At 46.1% G+C, this 18,623-nt stretch overlaps 1 protein-coding gene across 1 annotated transcript in view; it reads right to left on the bottom strand.

Annotated features, from left to right (window-relative positions):
* The window catches only part of aco1 (aconitase 1, soluble), a 131,333-nt gene that overhangs the window by 56,886 nt on the left and 55,824 nt on the right, over positions 1-18,623 (bottom strand). The window contains exons 8-9 of the mRNA XM_084335159.1: positions 7,986-8,157; positions 5,700-5,800 (exon numbers count right to left, since the gene is read on the bottom strand). Of these exons, the coding sequence (XP_084191285.1) occupies positions 5,700-5,800; positions 7,986-8,157 (273 nt within the window). The remainder of the gene's footprint in view (positions 1-5,699; positions 5,801-7,985; positions 8,158-18,623) is intronic.

Here is an 18,623-nt window from a genome sequence, read left to right as displayed (position 1 = left end):
CGCTAATAGCTGCTAACGTTATATCCAATGGCATTTCCGTTTTACAGATGCTACAGAAATAACTCAAACTGCATATGATCGACACGATCCCAAAGCATGTATGCATGAAAGGGGGGGGCGGGGGATGTTGTTTATTATTATTTTACCAATAACCGTGTTAGTCTAACTAGCCACATAGGCCGAACGCCTGGATGGCTATCAAAACAATGCCCGATCGGGCTGTAATTTACGTGAAAAAGATCTTACCGTGGTCCGGGCTGATCCCCCCGAGCATTTCCCCGTTATCGATCGCCATCTGGTAGATCGATATGTCCATTGGCTGATGATAAATCCCCTTATTGCATGGTGAAATCTGCGATCTGAAAACGTAATCCAAGCTACATGCTGCACATCCAGAATCCTGCTACTGAAATCTCTATTGAAAAAAATAAATAAATAGACTGATCCATTCAGCCACAGGGCACACTGCATTATCGCAATAGCGCCCCTAAGAGGATCTGGCCGGTATTGCACCTTGTCGAATTCATAGAGTAGGGTAAATCTGCAGTGCCGCTCGGCAACCTTGAATAGGTTATTAAAATGGAATAAAAGCAATAACGACTTCCCACGGATATATCCGTGCCTCTGTCCACAACGCATGGACTCGAAACACGGAGATCTCCGTGCTCGGGCGGGATTGTGTTAAAATCCAAATTCAAATGTTTCATGAGTCATTATTTTAATTTTCTATGGGATCATGTTATGTTAACTGTTAAGGCAGAGGGACAACAGGGTGACATTCACAGGTGTGCAGACTTGAGCATGTGAGGTAAAACATGCACTGGAGCCCGGAAAAGGAGCCGCGCCCACAGGAAACAGAGATGGAGGGTGTGACAAAAAAAATCGTTAGATTAGTTGACTAATCGAAAAAATTATCGACAGATTAGTCGACTACCAGAATAATCGTTAGTTGCAGCCCTACCTGTAACCATAGCAACATTAAAGAGCACAGCTGTCAAAGCTTTACTAATTATCAACTGCAAGCAACGAAGTACAGCTGACTTATCAACTTGATAAATGAACGACCGGGAAGGAAAACACACCAATGGCAAGTGCAAAAATGTCACCAAAGACTTGTGAATGCTTTTATTTTAGATCCACGTCGTGCCTTAAATTAAAAAGATTATGCCTTGCATAGTACAGCAAATAGACAAAAGAAATAAAAAGGTGGCATCCTTCAGATACTGTATATACTTTGAAATAATTTCTACAATCTGACCTTCATGTGCATTTCTTATTCACATTTGACCAGGATGGCACATTCTGTAGACCTGTAGAGATTCTACTGTAGACCTGTCACAGTATAAGAGTCACTCTTTAAAAGGCAGTCTGTCATCTGAGTGGAGCTGTTGCACCCGAGTACATATGACTTTCCCACACAGTTTTTATACTAAAGAATACAAATACAGATAGCACCTTTTTATTTATTAATTAGTTATTTTAACATCCAATTAAGAACCCAACCTTGAGCATATGTCATTTTTCCCATGACTTCGGTATGTGTGGACCAACCTGTGTGACTTCAGTGTGTGTGTGGACCAACCTGTGTGACTTCAGTGTGTGTGTGGACCAACCTGTGTGACTTCAGTGTGTGTGTGGACCAACCTGTGTGACTTCAGTGTGTGTGTGGACCAACCTGTGTGACTTCAGTGTGTGTGTGTGTGTGTGTGTGTGTGGACTGACCTGTGTGACTTCAGTGTGTGTGTGTGTGGACCAACCTGTGTGACTTCAGTGTGTGTGTGGACCAACCTGTGTGACTTCAGTGTGTGTGTGTGTGTGTGTGTGTGTGGACTGACCTGTGTGACTTCAGTGTGTGTGTGTGGACCAACCTGTGTGACTTCAGTGTGTGTGTGGACTGACTGTGTGACTTGTGTGTGTGTGTGTGTGGACTGACCTGTGTGACTTCAGTGTGTGGACCGACCTGTGTGACTTCAGTGTGTGGACCGACCTGTGTGACTTCAGTGTGTGTGTGTGGACTGACCTGTCTGACTTCAGTGTGTGGATCAGAGCATGTGAGCGGAGTGGCGCGGACGAGAAATCCGCTCTTCGCTCTAGACGGCTTGTTCCGCTCCGCTAATCGCTCATGTTGATCCCGCCGCCACGCCACTCAGCGCTCCGCCAAGCTCACCTTCATTTCCGAATCAAGCGCTCCCCACTCCACAGCTTGCTCGGCAGAATTTCTTTTTTTTTGGAGCATGATGTAAATTAGCTTGATTAGACCAAACTACAACAGTCTACACCCCCTGGGCCCCTTAACAATTGTTTGTATTGAGCCGTATTGTAATTGTACCCATTCTGCAATGTTAAATAACGTAATATCCATTCAACTAGCTCTACTAAGCGATGGTAGCTAGCCTAGCCACAATGCTATAGTCGCTGCCATTCACGTTAGCATGTAAGCTAACAACAACAACAATGGTGGAATATACTTTGGTCTAGCAGGATGTGAGTGACGGTTCGACCTTCTCATTGGTTGAAAATGGCCTTCATGTTTGTACATCGCCACCTGTTGCTTTGGCATTGTACTACATGTATATTACATCAGTGTTAAACCACTGAGCGGCCCGGAGCGGATTGGAGCGGAGGAGAACTCTCGCTCCGGAAGTCGCGCCGACCCATTTTAAAACCCACTCCGCTGCTCACATGCCCTGGTGTGGACCGACCTCTGTGACTTCAGTGTGTGGACTGACCTGTCTGACTTCAGTGTGTGGACCGACCTGTGTGACTTCAGTGTGTGTGTGTGGACTGACCTGTCTGACTTCAGTGTGTGGACCGACCTGTGTGACTTCAGTGTGTGGACTGACCTGTCTGACTTCAGTGTCAAGTCAAGTCAAGTCAGTTTTATTTATATAGCACATTTCCAGGCAGCGGCAGCTGGCACCAAAGTGCTTCACAAGCAAGTTGATAAAAACAAAATAATGTGATTCAAGGTATAAGATTAAAAACATAGTAAAGCAATGAAAGCAACAAAAACAAAACAATATGGTGCAAGATATAAGATTAAAAACATAATAAAGCAATGAAAGTAATAAAAACTGGTAGGACACAGTAAAACAAAGAGGATAGAAGGGCCAGGGGTCTAGTGGTGATTAAGTAGGGGGGAAGGCCAAGGAGAACAGGTAGGTTTTCAAGAGTGATTTAAAAGCCTGCACGGTCTGGGCGGTCCGTACGCTGAGGGGGAGGCTGTTCCACAATCTAGGAGCTGCGGTGGAGAAAGCTCCGTCTCCCCTAGTCTTGAGCCTGGTTCTGGGCACCACCAATAGCAGCTGGTCAGCTGATCTGAGGGATCGGTGGGGGGTGTGGCGGTGCAAGAGCTCGGACAGATAGGGAAGAGCCGTGCCATTTAATGATTTAAAAACATTTAGGGCTAATTTAAAATCGATCCTAAAGCTAACAGGCAGCCAGTGGAGCGAGGCCAAAACTGGGCTGATGTGTTCGTGTTTTCTTGTTTTGGTGAGGAGGCGCGCGGCTGCGTTCTGCACCAGTTGTAGGCGGCGGAGGAGGGATTTGTCGATGCCCGTGTACAGAGCATTGCAGTAGTCGAGGCGAGTGGTGACAAAGGCATGTATCACCGTCTCTAGGTTGCTTTGGGAGAGGTATGTCTTTGTCTTCGCCAGGAGTCTATGGTGGTAAAAACTGTTTTTAACTACAGCGCTGACCCGTTTGTCGAATTTAAAATTGCTGTCGAAGATGACACCGAGGTTCCTGACAGAGGTGGAGAGGTTTGGACCCAGGGGACCAAGTGCGTCAATGAGGGGGGCCAGGGGGGCACTATTAAAAACAATGACCTCGGTTTTCCCTTCGTTCAATGTCAGGGAGTTTTCGGACATCCAGCACTTGATTTCTGCCAGGCAGTCAAGCAGTGGTTCTATTGACGTCTTCCCTTGGGTGGGCTTTAAGGGGAGGTAAACCTGCACGTCATCGGCGAAGCAATGGAATGAGATATTGTGTTTTGCAAAGATCTGGCCTAGGGGGAGTATATATAGGAGGAAGAGAGTGGGACCCAATATCGAGCCTTGGGGCAGGTGAGGGGGGCCACAGAGGAAGTGAGGTCACCGAGTTGGACAGAGAAGGTCCTATTACTCAGGTAGGACCGGAACCAGTCTAAGACGGGGCCCCTAAGGCCTACGTAATGCTCGAGGCGAGCTAAAAGGATGTGGTGATCTACCGTATCAAAGGCGGCTGAGAGGTCAAGGAGTAGTAGTAGGGATGAGTTTCCTGCATCAGCAGCTGAAATCAGGTCGTTTAAGACACGGAGGAGGGCCGTTTCAGTGCTGTGTCGTGGTTTAAAGCCAGATTGGAATTTATCATGGATGTTGTTGTGTTCAAGGAATGATTGTAGCTGTATGTAGACTATGCGCTCCAGGATTTTTGATAAAAATGGTAGTTGTGAGATGGGTCTAAAATTGGCGAAGACAGAGGGATCGAGGTTGGGCTTCTTTATCCGGGGCTGGACCACAGCATGCTTGAAGGCAGCCGGGACACATCCAGTGCTGAGGCAGGCGTTTAGTAGGAGTAATAATGTGAGGAGGACAGGGTCAGGTACTACCTTTAGGATGCGCGAGGGGAGTGCGTCTGAGGGGCAATTTGTTGGTCGCAGGTGTTTAATGGCATCGGAAAGGGAGGAGGGAGACCGGGGCAAACTGGTCAAAAACAGCAGGCAGTGGGGGGGGGGGGGGGGGGGGGGGGCAAGGGGGAGAGAGATCTAAGGGCAGAGACTTTGCTGATGAAGAAGTGTTGGAAGCCTTCACATAGAGCTAATGAAGGTACGACAGAGGGGGTGGCACAGGGTTGGTGAGGGAGTTTAGGACTTTGAACAGGGCCTGGGGTTTGTTTGAATTTGTTAAGACTAAGTTGGAAATGTAAGCTGTTTTTGCAGTTTTGACAGCCGTTTGGTAGATGGACAGAGCGCTGTGTAGGATTTGGAGGGAGACATGCAACCTGTCCTTCCTCCACTTCCTCTCGGCACGTCTACATGCACATCTGAGAGTACGCGTGGATTCATTTAGCCAGTGTGACTTCAGTGTGTGTGGACAGACCTGTGTGACTTCAGTGTGTGTGTGGACTGACCTGTGTGACTTCAGTGTGTGTGTGGACAGACCTGTGTGACTTCAGTGTGTGTGTGGACTGACCTGTGTGACTTCAGTGTGTGTGTGGACTGACCTGTGTGACTTCGCTATGTGTGGACTGACCTGTGTGACTTCAGTGTGTGTGGACTGACCTGTGTGACTTCAGTGTGTGTGGACTGACCTGTGTGACTTCAGTGTGTGTGGACTGACCTGTGTGACTTCAGTGTGTGTGGATAGACCTGTGTGACTTCAGTGTGTGTGGACAGACCTGTGTGACTTCAGTATGTGTGGACAGACCTGTGTGACTTCAGTGTGTGTGGACAGACCTGTGTGACTTCAGTGTGTGTGTGGACTGACCTGTGTGACTTCAGTGTGTGTGTGGACTGACCTGTGTGACTTCGCTATGTGTGGACTGACCTGTGTGACTTCAGTGTGTGTGGACTGACCTGTGTGACTTCAGTGTGTGTGGACTGACCTGTGTGACTTCGCTATGTGTGGACTGACCTGTGTGACTTCAGTGTGTGTGGACTGACCTGTGTGACTTCAGTGTGTGTGGACTGACCTGTGTGACTTCAGTGTGTGTGGACTCACCTGTGTGAAGTCGGGGTCCTGCATGGTGTCGTTATAATCTCTGTACATGCCCACTGCTTTCAGGTACTTGGCGATGTAGCTCAGTTTCTCTGCATCTCGCCCTGTGCAGACAAGAGGGGTACAAGAGGTTTAGAGAGTGGACACATAGGATATATTAAGGACTATAAATAATTGTTTGCACATAATCTCACACATCCAGAAACGCACATCATCCATTTAGTTCGACAGCTATTGAGAGTAAATTAGTTTTACTAATGAATCCTTGTGTTGTGTTAATTACAGCTCAATTAAATAAAGGTAGCAGTCCTATAATACAAGATATTGCTATTTTTATTTATTTATTCAATGTCCCTGATGACATCACCGGTGGCCATATTCAAACTAATTTACTCTCAATAACTGTCAAACTAAAAAGATGTGTAACATATTTTTTGCTTTTTGGATGTGTGTGAGATTATGTGCAAATAAATCAGCTAATAAATCAGTTTTTGTTGAAGTACCCCTTTAAACATGACTGCATATAGTATTAAATGAGCATGTTGCATATGCAGAGCACACACACAATAGGGCATATCTATTGCTGCTGGAAGATATCGCTGATCATGAGCCGACATGAGCCCATTTCTTCTTGTACCGTATTGTAGTGTTGTCACGATACTGGAATTTCGACTTCGATACGATACCTTGAAAAGTATCGATACTTCGATACCATAAAAAATAAAATAAAAAATAATAATATATATATATTTTTTTAACAAATTTTAGCTTTTGTTGCTGGTTGATTCTCCTCAGCTTATCTCTGATACTATAAGAGAAGATAAATATAACACTTTTAAAACCCTTTGTTTATCTTTAGATCAGACATTTAAAAATAACTAAATTATCTAATCTAAATCAAACCCCTCTTAAAAACAAAAACCTGTTTAAAGAAAGAAATACATAGCAAACATGACTCAGTTATGCAATAGTGCTGCACACACAGAGAGAGAGAGCGAGAGCGAGAGATCTCCGGAGCTATGCTCGGAGCATTTATTAACGTTACATTTTCAACAAGATTGCTGCTCATTAAACACTTCATGGAAACGGGGTAACGTTATGTCGAGTTCATACGTGTACTAGTGTAGTTAGTATGAACTCGACCTAACGTTGGAAACGGGGTAACGTTATATCGAGTTCATACGTGTACTAGTGTAGTTAGTATGAACTCGGCCTAACGTTGGAAACGGGGTAACGTTATGTCGAGTTCATACGTGTACTAGTGTAGTTAGTATGAACTCGACCCAACGTTGGAAACGGGGTAACGTTATGTCGAGTTCATACGTGTACTAGTGTAGTTAGTATGAACTCGACCCAACGTTGGAAACGGGGTAACGTTATGTCGAGTTCATACGTGTACTAGTGTAGTTAGTATGAACTCGACCTAACGTTGGAAACGGGGTAACGTTATGTCGAGTTCATACGTGTACTAGTGTAGTTAGTATGAACTCGACCCAACGTTACTCCGTTTCCATGAAGTAATTATAAAGGTGGCCAGCTAGCTAGCATAAGCTAACGGAGCTAACGGACTAGCTAACGTTAGCTAGTAGCTTTGTTTACAAACTGAAGACAGGTCTGACGCGTCTGTGAGGGGGAGGAGGCTGCAGCAGCTTGTGTCTGTTGGTCTCTGAGGAGGAGGAGGCAGACAGCAGCGTGTCTGTCTGTCAACAACTTGCGGGAGCAAGCCAGCTGGTATCGATACTGCAGAAAGTATCGGTATTTCGGGAAATGAGTATCGAAACCGTTTTAAATATTCAGTATCGATATGTATCGATACTTCGATATTTTTGACAACACTACCGTATTGACACTACTAAATAAGATGTCACGCTAACATGTCATGTTCTACAGTACACCTATATGATCTTTATACATGCATCACTGTACATATTAATATCATGAGGTCCAATGTCTCTCCGTTATCCGCTTAATATAATTAATCAAAATGTCCAATCTAACTAATTTAGTTTGCTCATAATAGCCTGCTGCTGAAGATAAGTACAGGGGACAAACAATGATTTTAGTAAAACTCATAATAACACAAACTGCCTATAAATGGATGGCAGTTTACTCCCTACTTACTAATGCTTCACGAGTTGCAAACAAAGTGGGCTTCCAGAATATTTCGATGCTTTGCGCCTCCTGGTGGCATATAAAAGAACGGCAATCAACCTGGCCGCGGTACAATGGTAGACAGTCCTAATGGCTACATCTGTACTGCCACTACCATTACCACAGCCAGTCACTTACCCGTTTGCTCTAGGTACTGAACGCTGACGTTGTCCACGGGGAAGAAGGCTGCCGTCGCTCCGTATTCAGGACACATGTTGGCTATGGTAGCTCTGTCAGCGATGGACAGCTGAGCAACGCCTGGACCGAAAAACTCCACAAACTTCCCTACGACGCCGACCTCGCGCAGGTGCTGTTAGCAGAGGAACGGAACAAACAAATACGTTATGCCATGATGTAAAGGTAAAAGATTAGCCGTGTGCTCTGTGTAAAATATGTGACCGCGCCCAGAGCTTGTGACCACATGTCACATATCACAATAGAACATATATATAAAAAAATGTGTGATCAAATTTTTAAAATTTTCAAACATGAAACAACACAGTTCACAACATAATAATAATAATACAATCCATACAACAATAATAATACATAAAAAGACACCAAAAACATCGACTCAACACTACAATGACTTAGACAATAAATAAAACAGATTGTACAATTAACACCCTAAGCCCCCTCCCTCACCACCCATCACAGCCACGATCCCCAACCCTCGAGAGCCCCAAGTCCGGTACCCCGGCGAGCCAGAGCATCATGCCTCTTTAACACCCTGAATCGCAGAGGGCCCGAACCAAGGGCCCCCTCCACCCCTAGCCTGTGACACTCAAAAGGGGCCCAGAACACAAACATAATGGGTTTCCTGAGCCCCCTCCATCTCCAGGCCCGGCAGCCGCAAACCCCGACCCCGGGGGATCCGCAGTCCGGCGCCCGCACGAGCCAAAGCATCAAGAACATATATATTTTAATTGTTTTGTGTTTTTCCCTTCATATTATCACATGAATGTTTAAGAACATGTTTACTATAAAAGCCAACAGTTATAGTATATCTAATAGTAACATTTTTGTTTAAAAAAGGCTGAGTTTCGAGCGACGCCCATAAATAACGCACATGGCCTTTGTTATACTCCCTTCTCACGATGGATGGCCAGACGCTCGCCGCAGCACCAAACTTTCTGCTTCTGGAACAGCAATTGATCCGTCGGATTTAATGAACAAGTACATATTGGACTTTGTTAATCGTGTCGAAGACTCTGCCTCAGAGAGTTCCACGACATCATGGTCTGTCGTGCAACATTTTGCTTTCTTTATGGGTAAGTTGTTGACTAGTTTATTTAGAATGTTTGTGTGGTACAGCCCAACGTTACTGTCACCGCATTTATCGGCATCATAACCTCTTAAAATTGCATGTCACAGCGTAACTAACATTACATCTCTCTTGTTGTGGAATTAACACAACATTATAGTTGGGTCAAGAACCAAAATTCTGTGACCATTCTCTGGCTAAGATGTTTTGATGATTGATTTGACTTCTGTGGACCTTTTATAAAATATTTAGCCCGTGTCCCTCCCAAAAATCCCGGCATTTTTTGTCAGATGGCCAAATCCAAAATACCTGCTGACGCCATCTTGAACAATTTACTTTTGATCCAGAGCACCTTGAACAGATTAACAATGAAACCACTTTTTTTTATAATTTTTTTTATTTATTTTTTTAGCATTTTCAGCTTTTTCTGGCCACGCAGGACCGATAGAGGGAGAGAGGGAGAACGGGAGGAGAGGTAGGTAAGATACTAGATATGCCAAGTAGTTGGCACGGAGGCAGTGTTGGCGTAGGCTATCTGCATCTGGAGGGAGATGGATGAATGATTTGTTCTTCATTCTCTTCCACTTTGTGGCACGGGCCTCAGCCATGGTGCTACTCTTCTTGTCGCCATAAATAGCATGTCGTGTGAACTCGAACAGCTCCTCTAGCACCTCCTCCTCAAGGTCAAGGCTATCTCCACACCGCGAGAGCAGCCGTCGTGCCATAGGGCTCTTTGCCACCTTGTCATACACCGACGACTTACCCTTGTCATAGAAGCCTGAATTGGCATCACAGCCTGTAATACAGTGTAGCTGCACAATACAGTCTGCCATCTCCTCAGTAACCAGGCCACAGCTGAAGTCAGTCTCCTGCTTTCTCCTGATACAGAGCATACCGGGCAGCTGTTGAGAGATGACCGCTGCCGTGACATGGGCATCGGTTGCATCAATGACAACAGGGCCACTGTAGCCTGACTCACGTAGAACTGTGTAAGCAGAGAAGAGGATGGTGTCAGCCTCAAACTGGTCAAAGCTGTAGTTCTGCATTGGTTGCTGGGTTGACAAGTTGGTGCAGTGAGAGCCAACAGAGTAGACGATCTCTGTATCTACACCCTGTGCAACAAGGTCAGTCAGATAGCTGCATATTACTTTTTGTAGCCGCTCCTTGTTGCCGATGCTACACAGCAGTGTTTTGAACTCTCTGGCAGAGGGGAAGGGGTCGCCCAGCTTCATGTAGGTGTTGGGGACGCCTGTAGCTGTTCCGCAACTGTAGCTATTTCCGGGGTAGGCCTGATTGGCCCCGACAGGCACGTGACCCGCCGCGGCCACGCCCCGCGGCAGCCTCAGGAAGCGGCAACGAGGCTGCTGTGGTTCACATGCGCTTTCCGCCTTCAACGCCGCCCGCAGCATTAGGAAGGAGTTCGCGGACATATGTACAGCGTCGCGATCGCAGTCATCAGTCATAATAATCGCGCCGCAGTCGGCAGTCATGCAATCATTTATCATTTAACATTTGAAAGGCATATAGAGACATATGTACAGCGTCGCGATCGCAGTCATCAGTCATAATAATCGCGCCGCAGTCGGCAGTCATGCAATCATTTATCATTTGAAAGGCATACATTGTTGTATGAAATAAAATAGTATAGAGACATATGTACAGCGTCGCGCCGCAGTCGGCAGTCATGCAATCATTTATCATTTAACATTTGAAAGACATACATTGTTGTATGAAATAAAATAGTATAGAGACATATGTACAGCGTTCGATGCAGAATAGAAGTAACTGAGTTAGACCAGCTACACATACAATATACAATACGCTATAGTGCAAAGCAGAAATGGGATGAGGTACAATTTACAGTAAGGTGTATGCGTTGCGTCTAACTCAGTTACTTCTATTCTGCATCGAACGCTGTACATATGTCTCTATACTATTTTATTTCATACAACAATGTATGCATTTCAAATGTTAAATGATAAATGATTGCATGACTGCGGCGCGACGCTGTACATATGTCTCTATACTATTTTATTTCATACAACAATGTATGCCTTTCAAATGTTAAATGATAAATGATTGCATGACTGCGGCACGATTATTACGACTGATGACTGCGATCGCGACGCTGTACATATGTCTCTATACTATTTTATTTCATACAACAATGTATGCCTTTCAAATGTTAAATGATAAATGATTGCATGACTGCCGACTGCGGCGCGATTATTATGACTGATGACTGCGATCGCGACGCTGTACATATGTCTCTATACTATTTTATTTCATACAACAATGTATGCCTTTCAAATGTTAAATGATAAATGATTGCATGACTGCCGACTGCGGCGCGATTATTATGACTGATGCGCGATTATTATGACTGATGACTGCGAGCGCCTGTGAACCACAGCAGCCTCGTTGCCGCGTCCTGAGGCTGCCGCGGGGCGTGGCCGCGGCGGGTCACGTGCCTGTCGGGGCCAATCAGGCCTACCCCGGAAATAGCTACAGTTGCGGAACAGCTACAGGCGTTGGGGACATGTACCTTACCTTGTACCCGCAGATCTCGCTCATCATCTTTAGTTGAGTATGCTGTGTCGTACGGGTCATTTACACAGAAAATACGGTCAGCATCACCATGGCGGGCAAGGATGATGGATGATACCTTGTGGACATAGTCCAACCACTTGTATGGGGTGCAATCTTGTGTCTGCCGATCTTCTGCTGATGGGGTTGCCATCCTCCAGATCATGCCCATGTCAACAAGAGCGGTGTAGGGTTCTTGCAGATCTACAGATTGGAGAGAGAGCTTCTGAATGAGCTTGCTCTTCTGCGTCTTCCTATATTATGTGCCATTGGAGTTGAATAAGGCCACACATTCCTCAATAACATGATGTTCCAGCAACTCTGAGAGATTCACAAGTTGACTGACCTCAACCAGGTCGATCACTGCATTGAGAGCACTCCGCTCCATCTCAGCAGCTCTTGCTTTGAGTTCCTCCCCGGGCTTCTCTATGCAGGGCCGCTTGGCAAATGTCAAGCGTTTGCTCAGAGGGACAGCTGCATGGAGGGAGGTTTTCTTACTGAACACCCGGTCTTGCAAGAAGCTGGTCAACTTCTCCTCTCCCACAGCATGGGCTGAGTTGAAGTCCGTGATGAGTTCATCGGAGGCAGGCATGGCTGACTGTAGGGTGCGGAGGGTGGGTGAGGCTGGATCAAATGGGAAGGAATCAAACTCATGCATGCATGCAACCAGGTCCTCGGGGAACAAACTTAACTTTTTGACTTACCAGCCATTTGGCTGGTAGATTTTAAAAACTACCAGCCAGGCAGATTTTTTACCAGCCATTGGCGGTTGGCTGGTACTTATTTTGTTCCCTGCAGGTCCTGCATGCGCTGCTCATCTTCTCTCATCCTTTTTGGACCACATTCTATGTGCTTCCTCTTAGCTTTTTTTATTTTGACCAGGGCATTGTGAGCCACCCTGATCTTGGCCAAATTGTTCACATTTCTGGAGTGCACCAGCAGCTGCTTCTCATTCTGGAGGTTGGAGAGCCAGCCAGACTTTGTTGCCCTTGTTCATTGTACACCCGATCCACATGTCCCAGGCCATGTTGGAGTAAGGGTTGCCTGTGATGGACTGAGTGAAGTCAGTACAAATGAAGGCGACCTGATCAGCAGGGAGAGCTGTCAGCATTGCCCAGAAGTCAGGCAGCCACCTTCCATACGTATTGTTGTTGTACACTACCATCCATGGCAGCATGGCACGCAGAGAGCCGACATACTCATCCCAGTTGCAGATATGTACTGCATGCACATTCTGCATGAGTGCATCGGTCATAGACAGGAAGTCCCTCCAGTAGTCCGCCATGTCACTGGCCTCCACCTGGGCGAATAAATTGGTGATGAGGCTCTCGAGGTCAGTATCATCCTCCAGTGCCGCATGTGCAGCTGCACAGGGTTCTTGGGAGAGACTCATATCTCTCAAAATCTCAAGGTTCTCCCTTGTCTCATCAGCCAGGTTGGACATGAGCCTCCCCTTTACCAGCTGACTCATGAGTGCCTCATAGATGAGCCTCATGCAACACAGCCCCCTCTTGTAATTCTTGCCCTTCAGTGCACGGTCGAAGGAGCCCTCTGCAATAACTCCTCCTGCCACGAGTACATCTCCTAGCTCACTCCCCTTGTAGCGCTTGTAGATAGCGCTCATCATCACACACTTGTGTATGGAAGGGACCAAGAAAGGGTACGATGTCATGGTACTTGTTTGGCTTGCATTTAAATGTTGTGGGTAACTCTGGGTAAAATTTGGGTCAGTCAAGATTTGATCTTTAGACACCCCACCCCCACCCCTTTCCTCCATGGGAACAGTTACTTTTTGCAACATGCACCTGTTCTCCCGATCCCTCTGGCACCCCTCCCCCCACGGGAACTCAACCTCTCACACAGAATATGGACACTCATATTATTCTTGAATGTAAACCCACACATGCACGCACACACACACACATGCACGCACATACACACATGTGCACACGCACTTATACACACACACACACACACTCTCGCAGTCTGTTGAAGAAGAAGGCCTGGATGAGCGAGGTCAACAACAGGAGTTCTTCATGTCAAGGAATGGCGAGATGGCATGGTCCAAGATACCTTTTGAAACAGAATGCTGTGCTCAGAACATCATCAAAATAACTCCTGAAAGAAACAGCTTTCGAACACAACACAAGGGTTAACAAACCCCAAACACAGGGCTACAATGACTATATTAGCTAACTAGTTGTTGTTGCTAGCTAGCTAGCTATTGGGAAAGTTGGTAGCACCAGTGCTATCAGTGGAAAGGTTAGTCTGAAGCCCTGCCCAAAGACCAAATCTTACCTTCTCATTCAAAAGTTACATTTTCACTCTACTGTCTCCATCTACATTTTTGCTCTACTGGATGGTGGCCATCTTGGATTTCTGGGTCAAATGTATGTCATAGAGTCAAACTGATGTCAGAATTGGAATCGTCATGGTTAGGGATGGGTACCTTTCACATTTGAACCGATACCGGTACCTGTGAATCGATACCGGTACCCAACGGTACCTTTTTTCTGTACTTTAGTCTCAAGAAATGTAATTTACCTACCTCAGTCGTAAAAAAAAATATCCAAACTTCAAATAACTACAATTTCGACAGTTTTCGGCTTGTCATTGCTCTGACTGCTTTGTTGTTGAATCAAGTCAAATCCTAGGTAAGCATATATTGTGCGTGTGAACGTTGACATGAAAAAAAAAGTAAAAAAAAAAAAAAAAAAAAATAGTTTCTCACTTGATTCGATACTCGGTAGTACCGACGTGTTTCGGTTCGGTACCTCAAAAGTACCGAATTCGGTACCCATCCCTAGTCATGGTTGACAAAAAAGTGTATTCTACATGATTCTAGGTGCTCTGGATCAAAAGTGAATTTTTCAAGATGGCGTCAGCAGGTATTTTGGATTTGGCCATCTGACAAAATGCCGGGATTTTTGGGAGGGACACGGGGGCTAAATATTTTATAAAAGGTCCATAGAAGTCAAATCAATCATCAAAACATCTTAGCCAGAGAATGGTCACGGAATTTTGGTTCTTGACCCAACAATTATGCATACTTTTGACAATAAAAGTATGCATTGATGTGTTAATTCTAAATGTAAACATTATCTGTCCCAACACTAAGGAAAGAAGGCCCTGTCCCAACACTAATAAAAGAAGGCCCTGTCCCAACACTAATAAAAGAAGGCCCTGTCCCAACACTAAGGAAAGAAGGCCCTGTCCCAACACTAAGGAAAGAAGGCCCTGTCCCAACACTAAGGAAAGAAGGCCTGTCCCAACACTAAGGAAAGAAGGCCCTGTCCCCACACTAAGGAAAGAAGGCCCTGTCCCAACACTAAGGAAAGAAGGCCTGTCCCAACACTAATAAAAGAAGGCCCTGTCCCAACACTAAGGAAAGAAGGCCCTGTCCCAACACCAAGGAAAGAAGGCCCTGTCCCAACACTAATAAAAGAAGGCCCTGTCCCCACACTAATAAAAGAAGGCCCTGTCCCCACACTAAGGAAAGAAGGCCCTGTCCCAACACTAAGGAAAGAAGGCCTGTCCCAACACTAATAAAAGAAGGCCCTGTCCCAACACTAAGGAAAGAAGGCCCTGTCCCAACACTAAGGAAAGAAGGCCTGTCCCAACACTAATAAAAGAAGGCCCTGTCCCAACACTAATAAAAGAAGGCCCTGTCCCAACACTAAGGAAAGAAGGCCCTGTCCCCACACTAAGGAAAGAAGGCCTGTCCCAACACTAATAAAAGAAGGCCCTGTCCCAACACTAAGGAAAGAAGGCCCTGTCCCCACACTAATAAAAGAAGGCCCTGTCCCAACACTAATAAAAGAAGGCCCTGTCCCAACACTACGGAAAGAAGGCCCTGTCCCAACACTAAGGAAAGAAGGCCCTGTCCCGACACTAATAAAAGAAGGCCCTGTCCCCACACTAAGGAAAGAAGGCCCTGTCCCCACACTAATAAAAGAAGGCCCTGTCCCAACACTAAGGAAAGAAGGCCCTGTCCCAACACTAAGGAAAGAAGGCCCTGTCCCCACACTAATAAAAGAAGGCCCTGTCCCCACACTAATAAAAGAAGGCCCTGTCCCAACACTAAGGAAAGAAGGCCCTGTCCCAACACTAATGAAAGAAGGCCCTGTCCCAACACTAATAAAAGAAGGCCCTGTCCCCACACTAATAAAAGAAGGCCCTGTCCCAACACTAAGGAAAGAAGGCCCTGTCCCAACACTAATAAAAGAAGGCCCTGTCCCCACACTAATAAAAGAAGGCCCTGTCCCAACACTAATAAAAGAAGGCCCTGTCCCAACACTAATAAAAGAAGGCCCTGTCCCCACACTAATAAAAGGCCCTGTCCCAACACTAATAAAAGAAGGCCCTGTCCCCACACTAATAAAAGAAGGCCCTGTCCCAACACTAATAAAAGAAGGCCCTGTCCCAACACTAATAAAAGAAGGCCCTGTCCCAACACTAATAAAAGAAGGCCCTGTCCCCACACTAATAAAAGAAGGCCCTGTCCCAACACTAATAAAAGAAGGCCCTGTCCCAACACTAATAAAAGAAGGCCCTGTCCCAACACTAATAAAAGAAGGCCCTGTCCCAACACTACGGAAAGAAGGCCCTGTCCCAACACTAAGGAAAGAAGGCCCTGTCCCAACACTAAGGAAAGAAGGCCCTGTCCCAACACTAAGGAAAGAAGGCCCTGTCCCAACACTAATAAAAGAAGGCCCTGTCCCAACACTAATAAAAGAAGGCCCTTTCCCAACACTAAGGAAAGAAGGCCCTGTCCCAACACTAAGGAAAGAAGGCCCTGTCCCAACACTAATGAAAGAAGGCCCTGTCCCAACACTAAGGAAAGAAGGCCCTGTCCCAACACTAATAAAAGAAGGCCCTGTCCCCACACTAATGAAAGAAGGCCCTGTCCCAACACTACGGAAAGAAGGCCCTGTCCCAACACTAAGGAAAGAAGGCCCTGTCCCAACACTAATGAAAGAAGGCCCTGTCCCAACACTAAGGAAAGAAGGCCCTGTCCCCACACTAAGGAAAGAAGGCCCTGTCCCAACACTAATAAAAGAAGGCCCTGTCCCAACACTAATAAAAGAAGGCCCTGTCCCAACACCAAGGAAAGAAGGCCCTGTCCCAACACTAATAAAAGGCCCTGTCCCAACACTAATAAAAGAAGGCCCTGTCCCAACACTAATAAAAGAAGGCCCTGTCCCAACACTAATAAAAGAAGGCCCTGTCCCAACACTAATAAAAGGAGGCCCTGTCCCAACACTAATAAAAGAAGGCCCTGTCCCAACACCAAGGAAAGAAGGCCCTGTCCCAACACTAATAACAGAAGGCCCTGTCCCAACACTAATAAAAGAAGGCCCTGTCCCAACACTAAGGAAAGAAGGCCCTGTCCCAACACTAATAAAAGAAGGCCCTGTCCCAACACTAAGGAAAGAAGGCCCTGTCCCCACACTAAGGAAAGAATGCCCTGTCCCAACACTAATAAAAGAAGGCCCTGTCCCAACACTAATAAAAGAAGGCCCTGTCCCAACACTAATAAAAGGCCCTGTCCCAACACTAATAAAAGGCCCTGTCCCAACACTAATAAAAGGCCCTGTCCCAACACTAATGAGAGAAGGCCCTGTCCCAACACTAATAAAAGGCCCTGTCCCAACACTAATAAAAGGCCCTGTCCCAACACTAATGAAAGAAGGCCCTGTCCCAACACTAATAAAAGGCCCTGTCCCAACACTAATGAAAGAAGGCCCTGTCCCAACACTAATAAAAGGCCCTGTCCCAACACTAATAAAAGAAGGCCCTGTCCCAACACTAATAAAAGGCCCTGTCCCAACACTAATGAAAGAAGGCCCTGTCCCAACACTAATAAAAGAAGGCCCTGTCCCAACACTAATAAAAGGCCCTGTCCCAACACTAATGAAAGAAGGCCCTGTCCCAACACTAATAAAAGAAGGCCCTGTCCCCACACTAATAAAAGAAGGCCCTGTCCCAACACTAATGAAAGAAGGCCCTGTCCCAACACTAATAAAAGAAGGCCCTGTCCCAACACTAATGAAAGAAGGCCCTGTCCCAACACTAATGAAAGAAGGCCCTGTCCCAACACTAATAAAAGAAGGCCCTGTCCCAACACTAATGAAAGAAGGCCCTGTCCCAACACTAATAAAAGAAGGCCCTGTCCCAACACTAAGGAAAGAAGGCCCTGTCCCAACACTAATGAAAGAAGGCCCTGTCCCAACACTAATAAAAGAAGGCCCTGTCCCCACACTAATAAAAGAATGCCCTGTCCCAACACTAATGAAAGAAGGCCCTGTCCCCACACTAATAAAAGAAGGCCCTGTCCCAACACTAATAAAAGAAGGCCCTGTCCCCACACTAATAAAAGAAGGCCCTGTCCCAACACTAATAAAAGAAGGCCCTGTCCCAACACTACGGAAAGAAGGCCCTGTCCCAACACTAAGGAAAGAAGGCCCTGTCCCGACACTAATAAAAGAAGGCCCTGTCCCCACACTAAGGAAAGAAGGCCCTGTCCCCACACTAATAAAAGAAGGCCCTGTCCCAACACTAAGGAAAGAAGGCCCTGTCCCAACACTAAGGAAAGAAGGCCCTGTCCCCACACTAATAAAAGAAGGCCCTGTCCCCACACTAATAAAAGAAGGCCCTGTCCCAACACTAAGGAAAGAAGGCCCTGTCCCAACACTAATGAAAGAAGGCCCTGTCCCAACACTAATAAAAGAAGGCCCTGTCCCCACACTAATAAAAGAAGGCCCTGTCCCAACACTAAGGAAAGAAGGCCCTGTCCCAACACTAATAAAAGAAGGCCCTGTCCCCACACTAATAAAAGAAGGCCCTGTCCCAACACTAATAAAAGAAGGCCCTGTCCCAACACTAATAAAAGAAGGCCCTGTCCCCACACTAATAAAAGGCCCTGT

The sequence above is a fragment of the Notolepis coatsorum genome (assembly GCF_963971535.1).
Source record: "Notolepis coatsorum genome assembly, chromosome: 1".
Lineage (NCBI taxonomy): Eukaryota > Metazoa > Chordata > Actinopteri > Aulopiformes > Paralepididae > Notolepis > Notolepis coatsorum.
The sequence above is the reverse complement of the archived record's forward strand: the minus strand, read 5'-3'. Positions and strand labels throughout refer to the sequence as shown.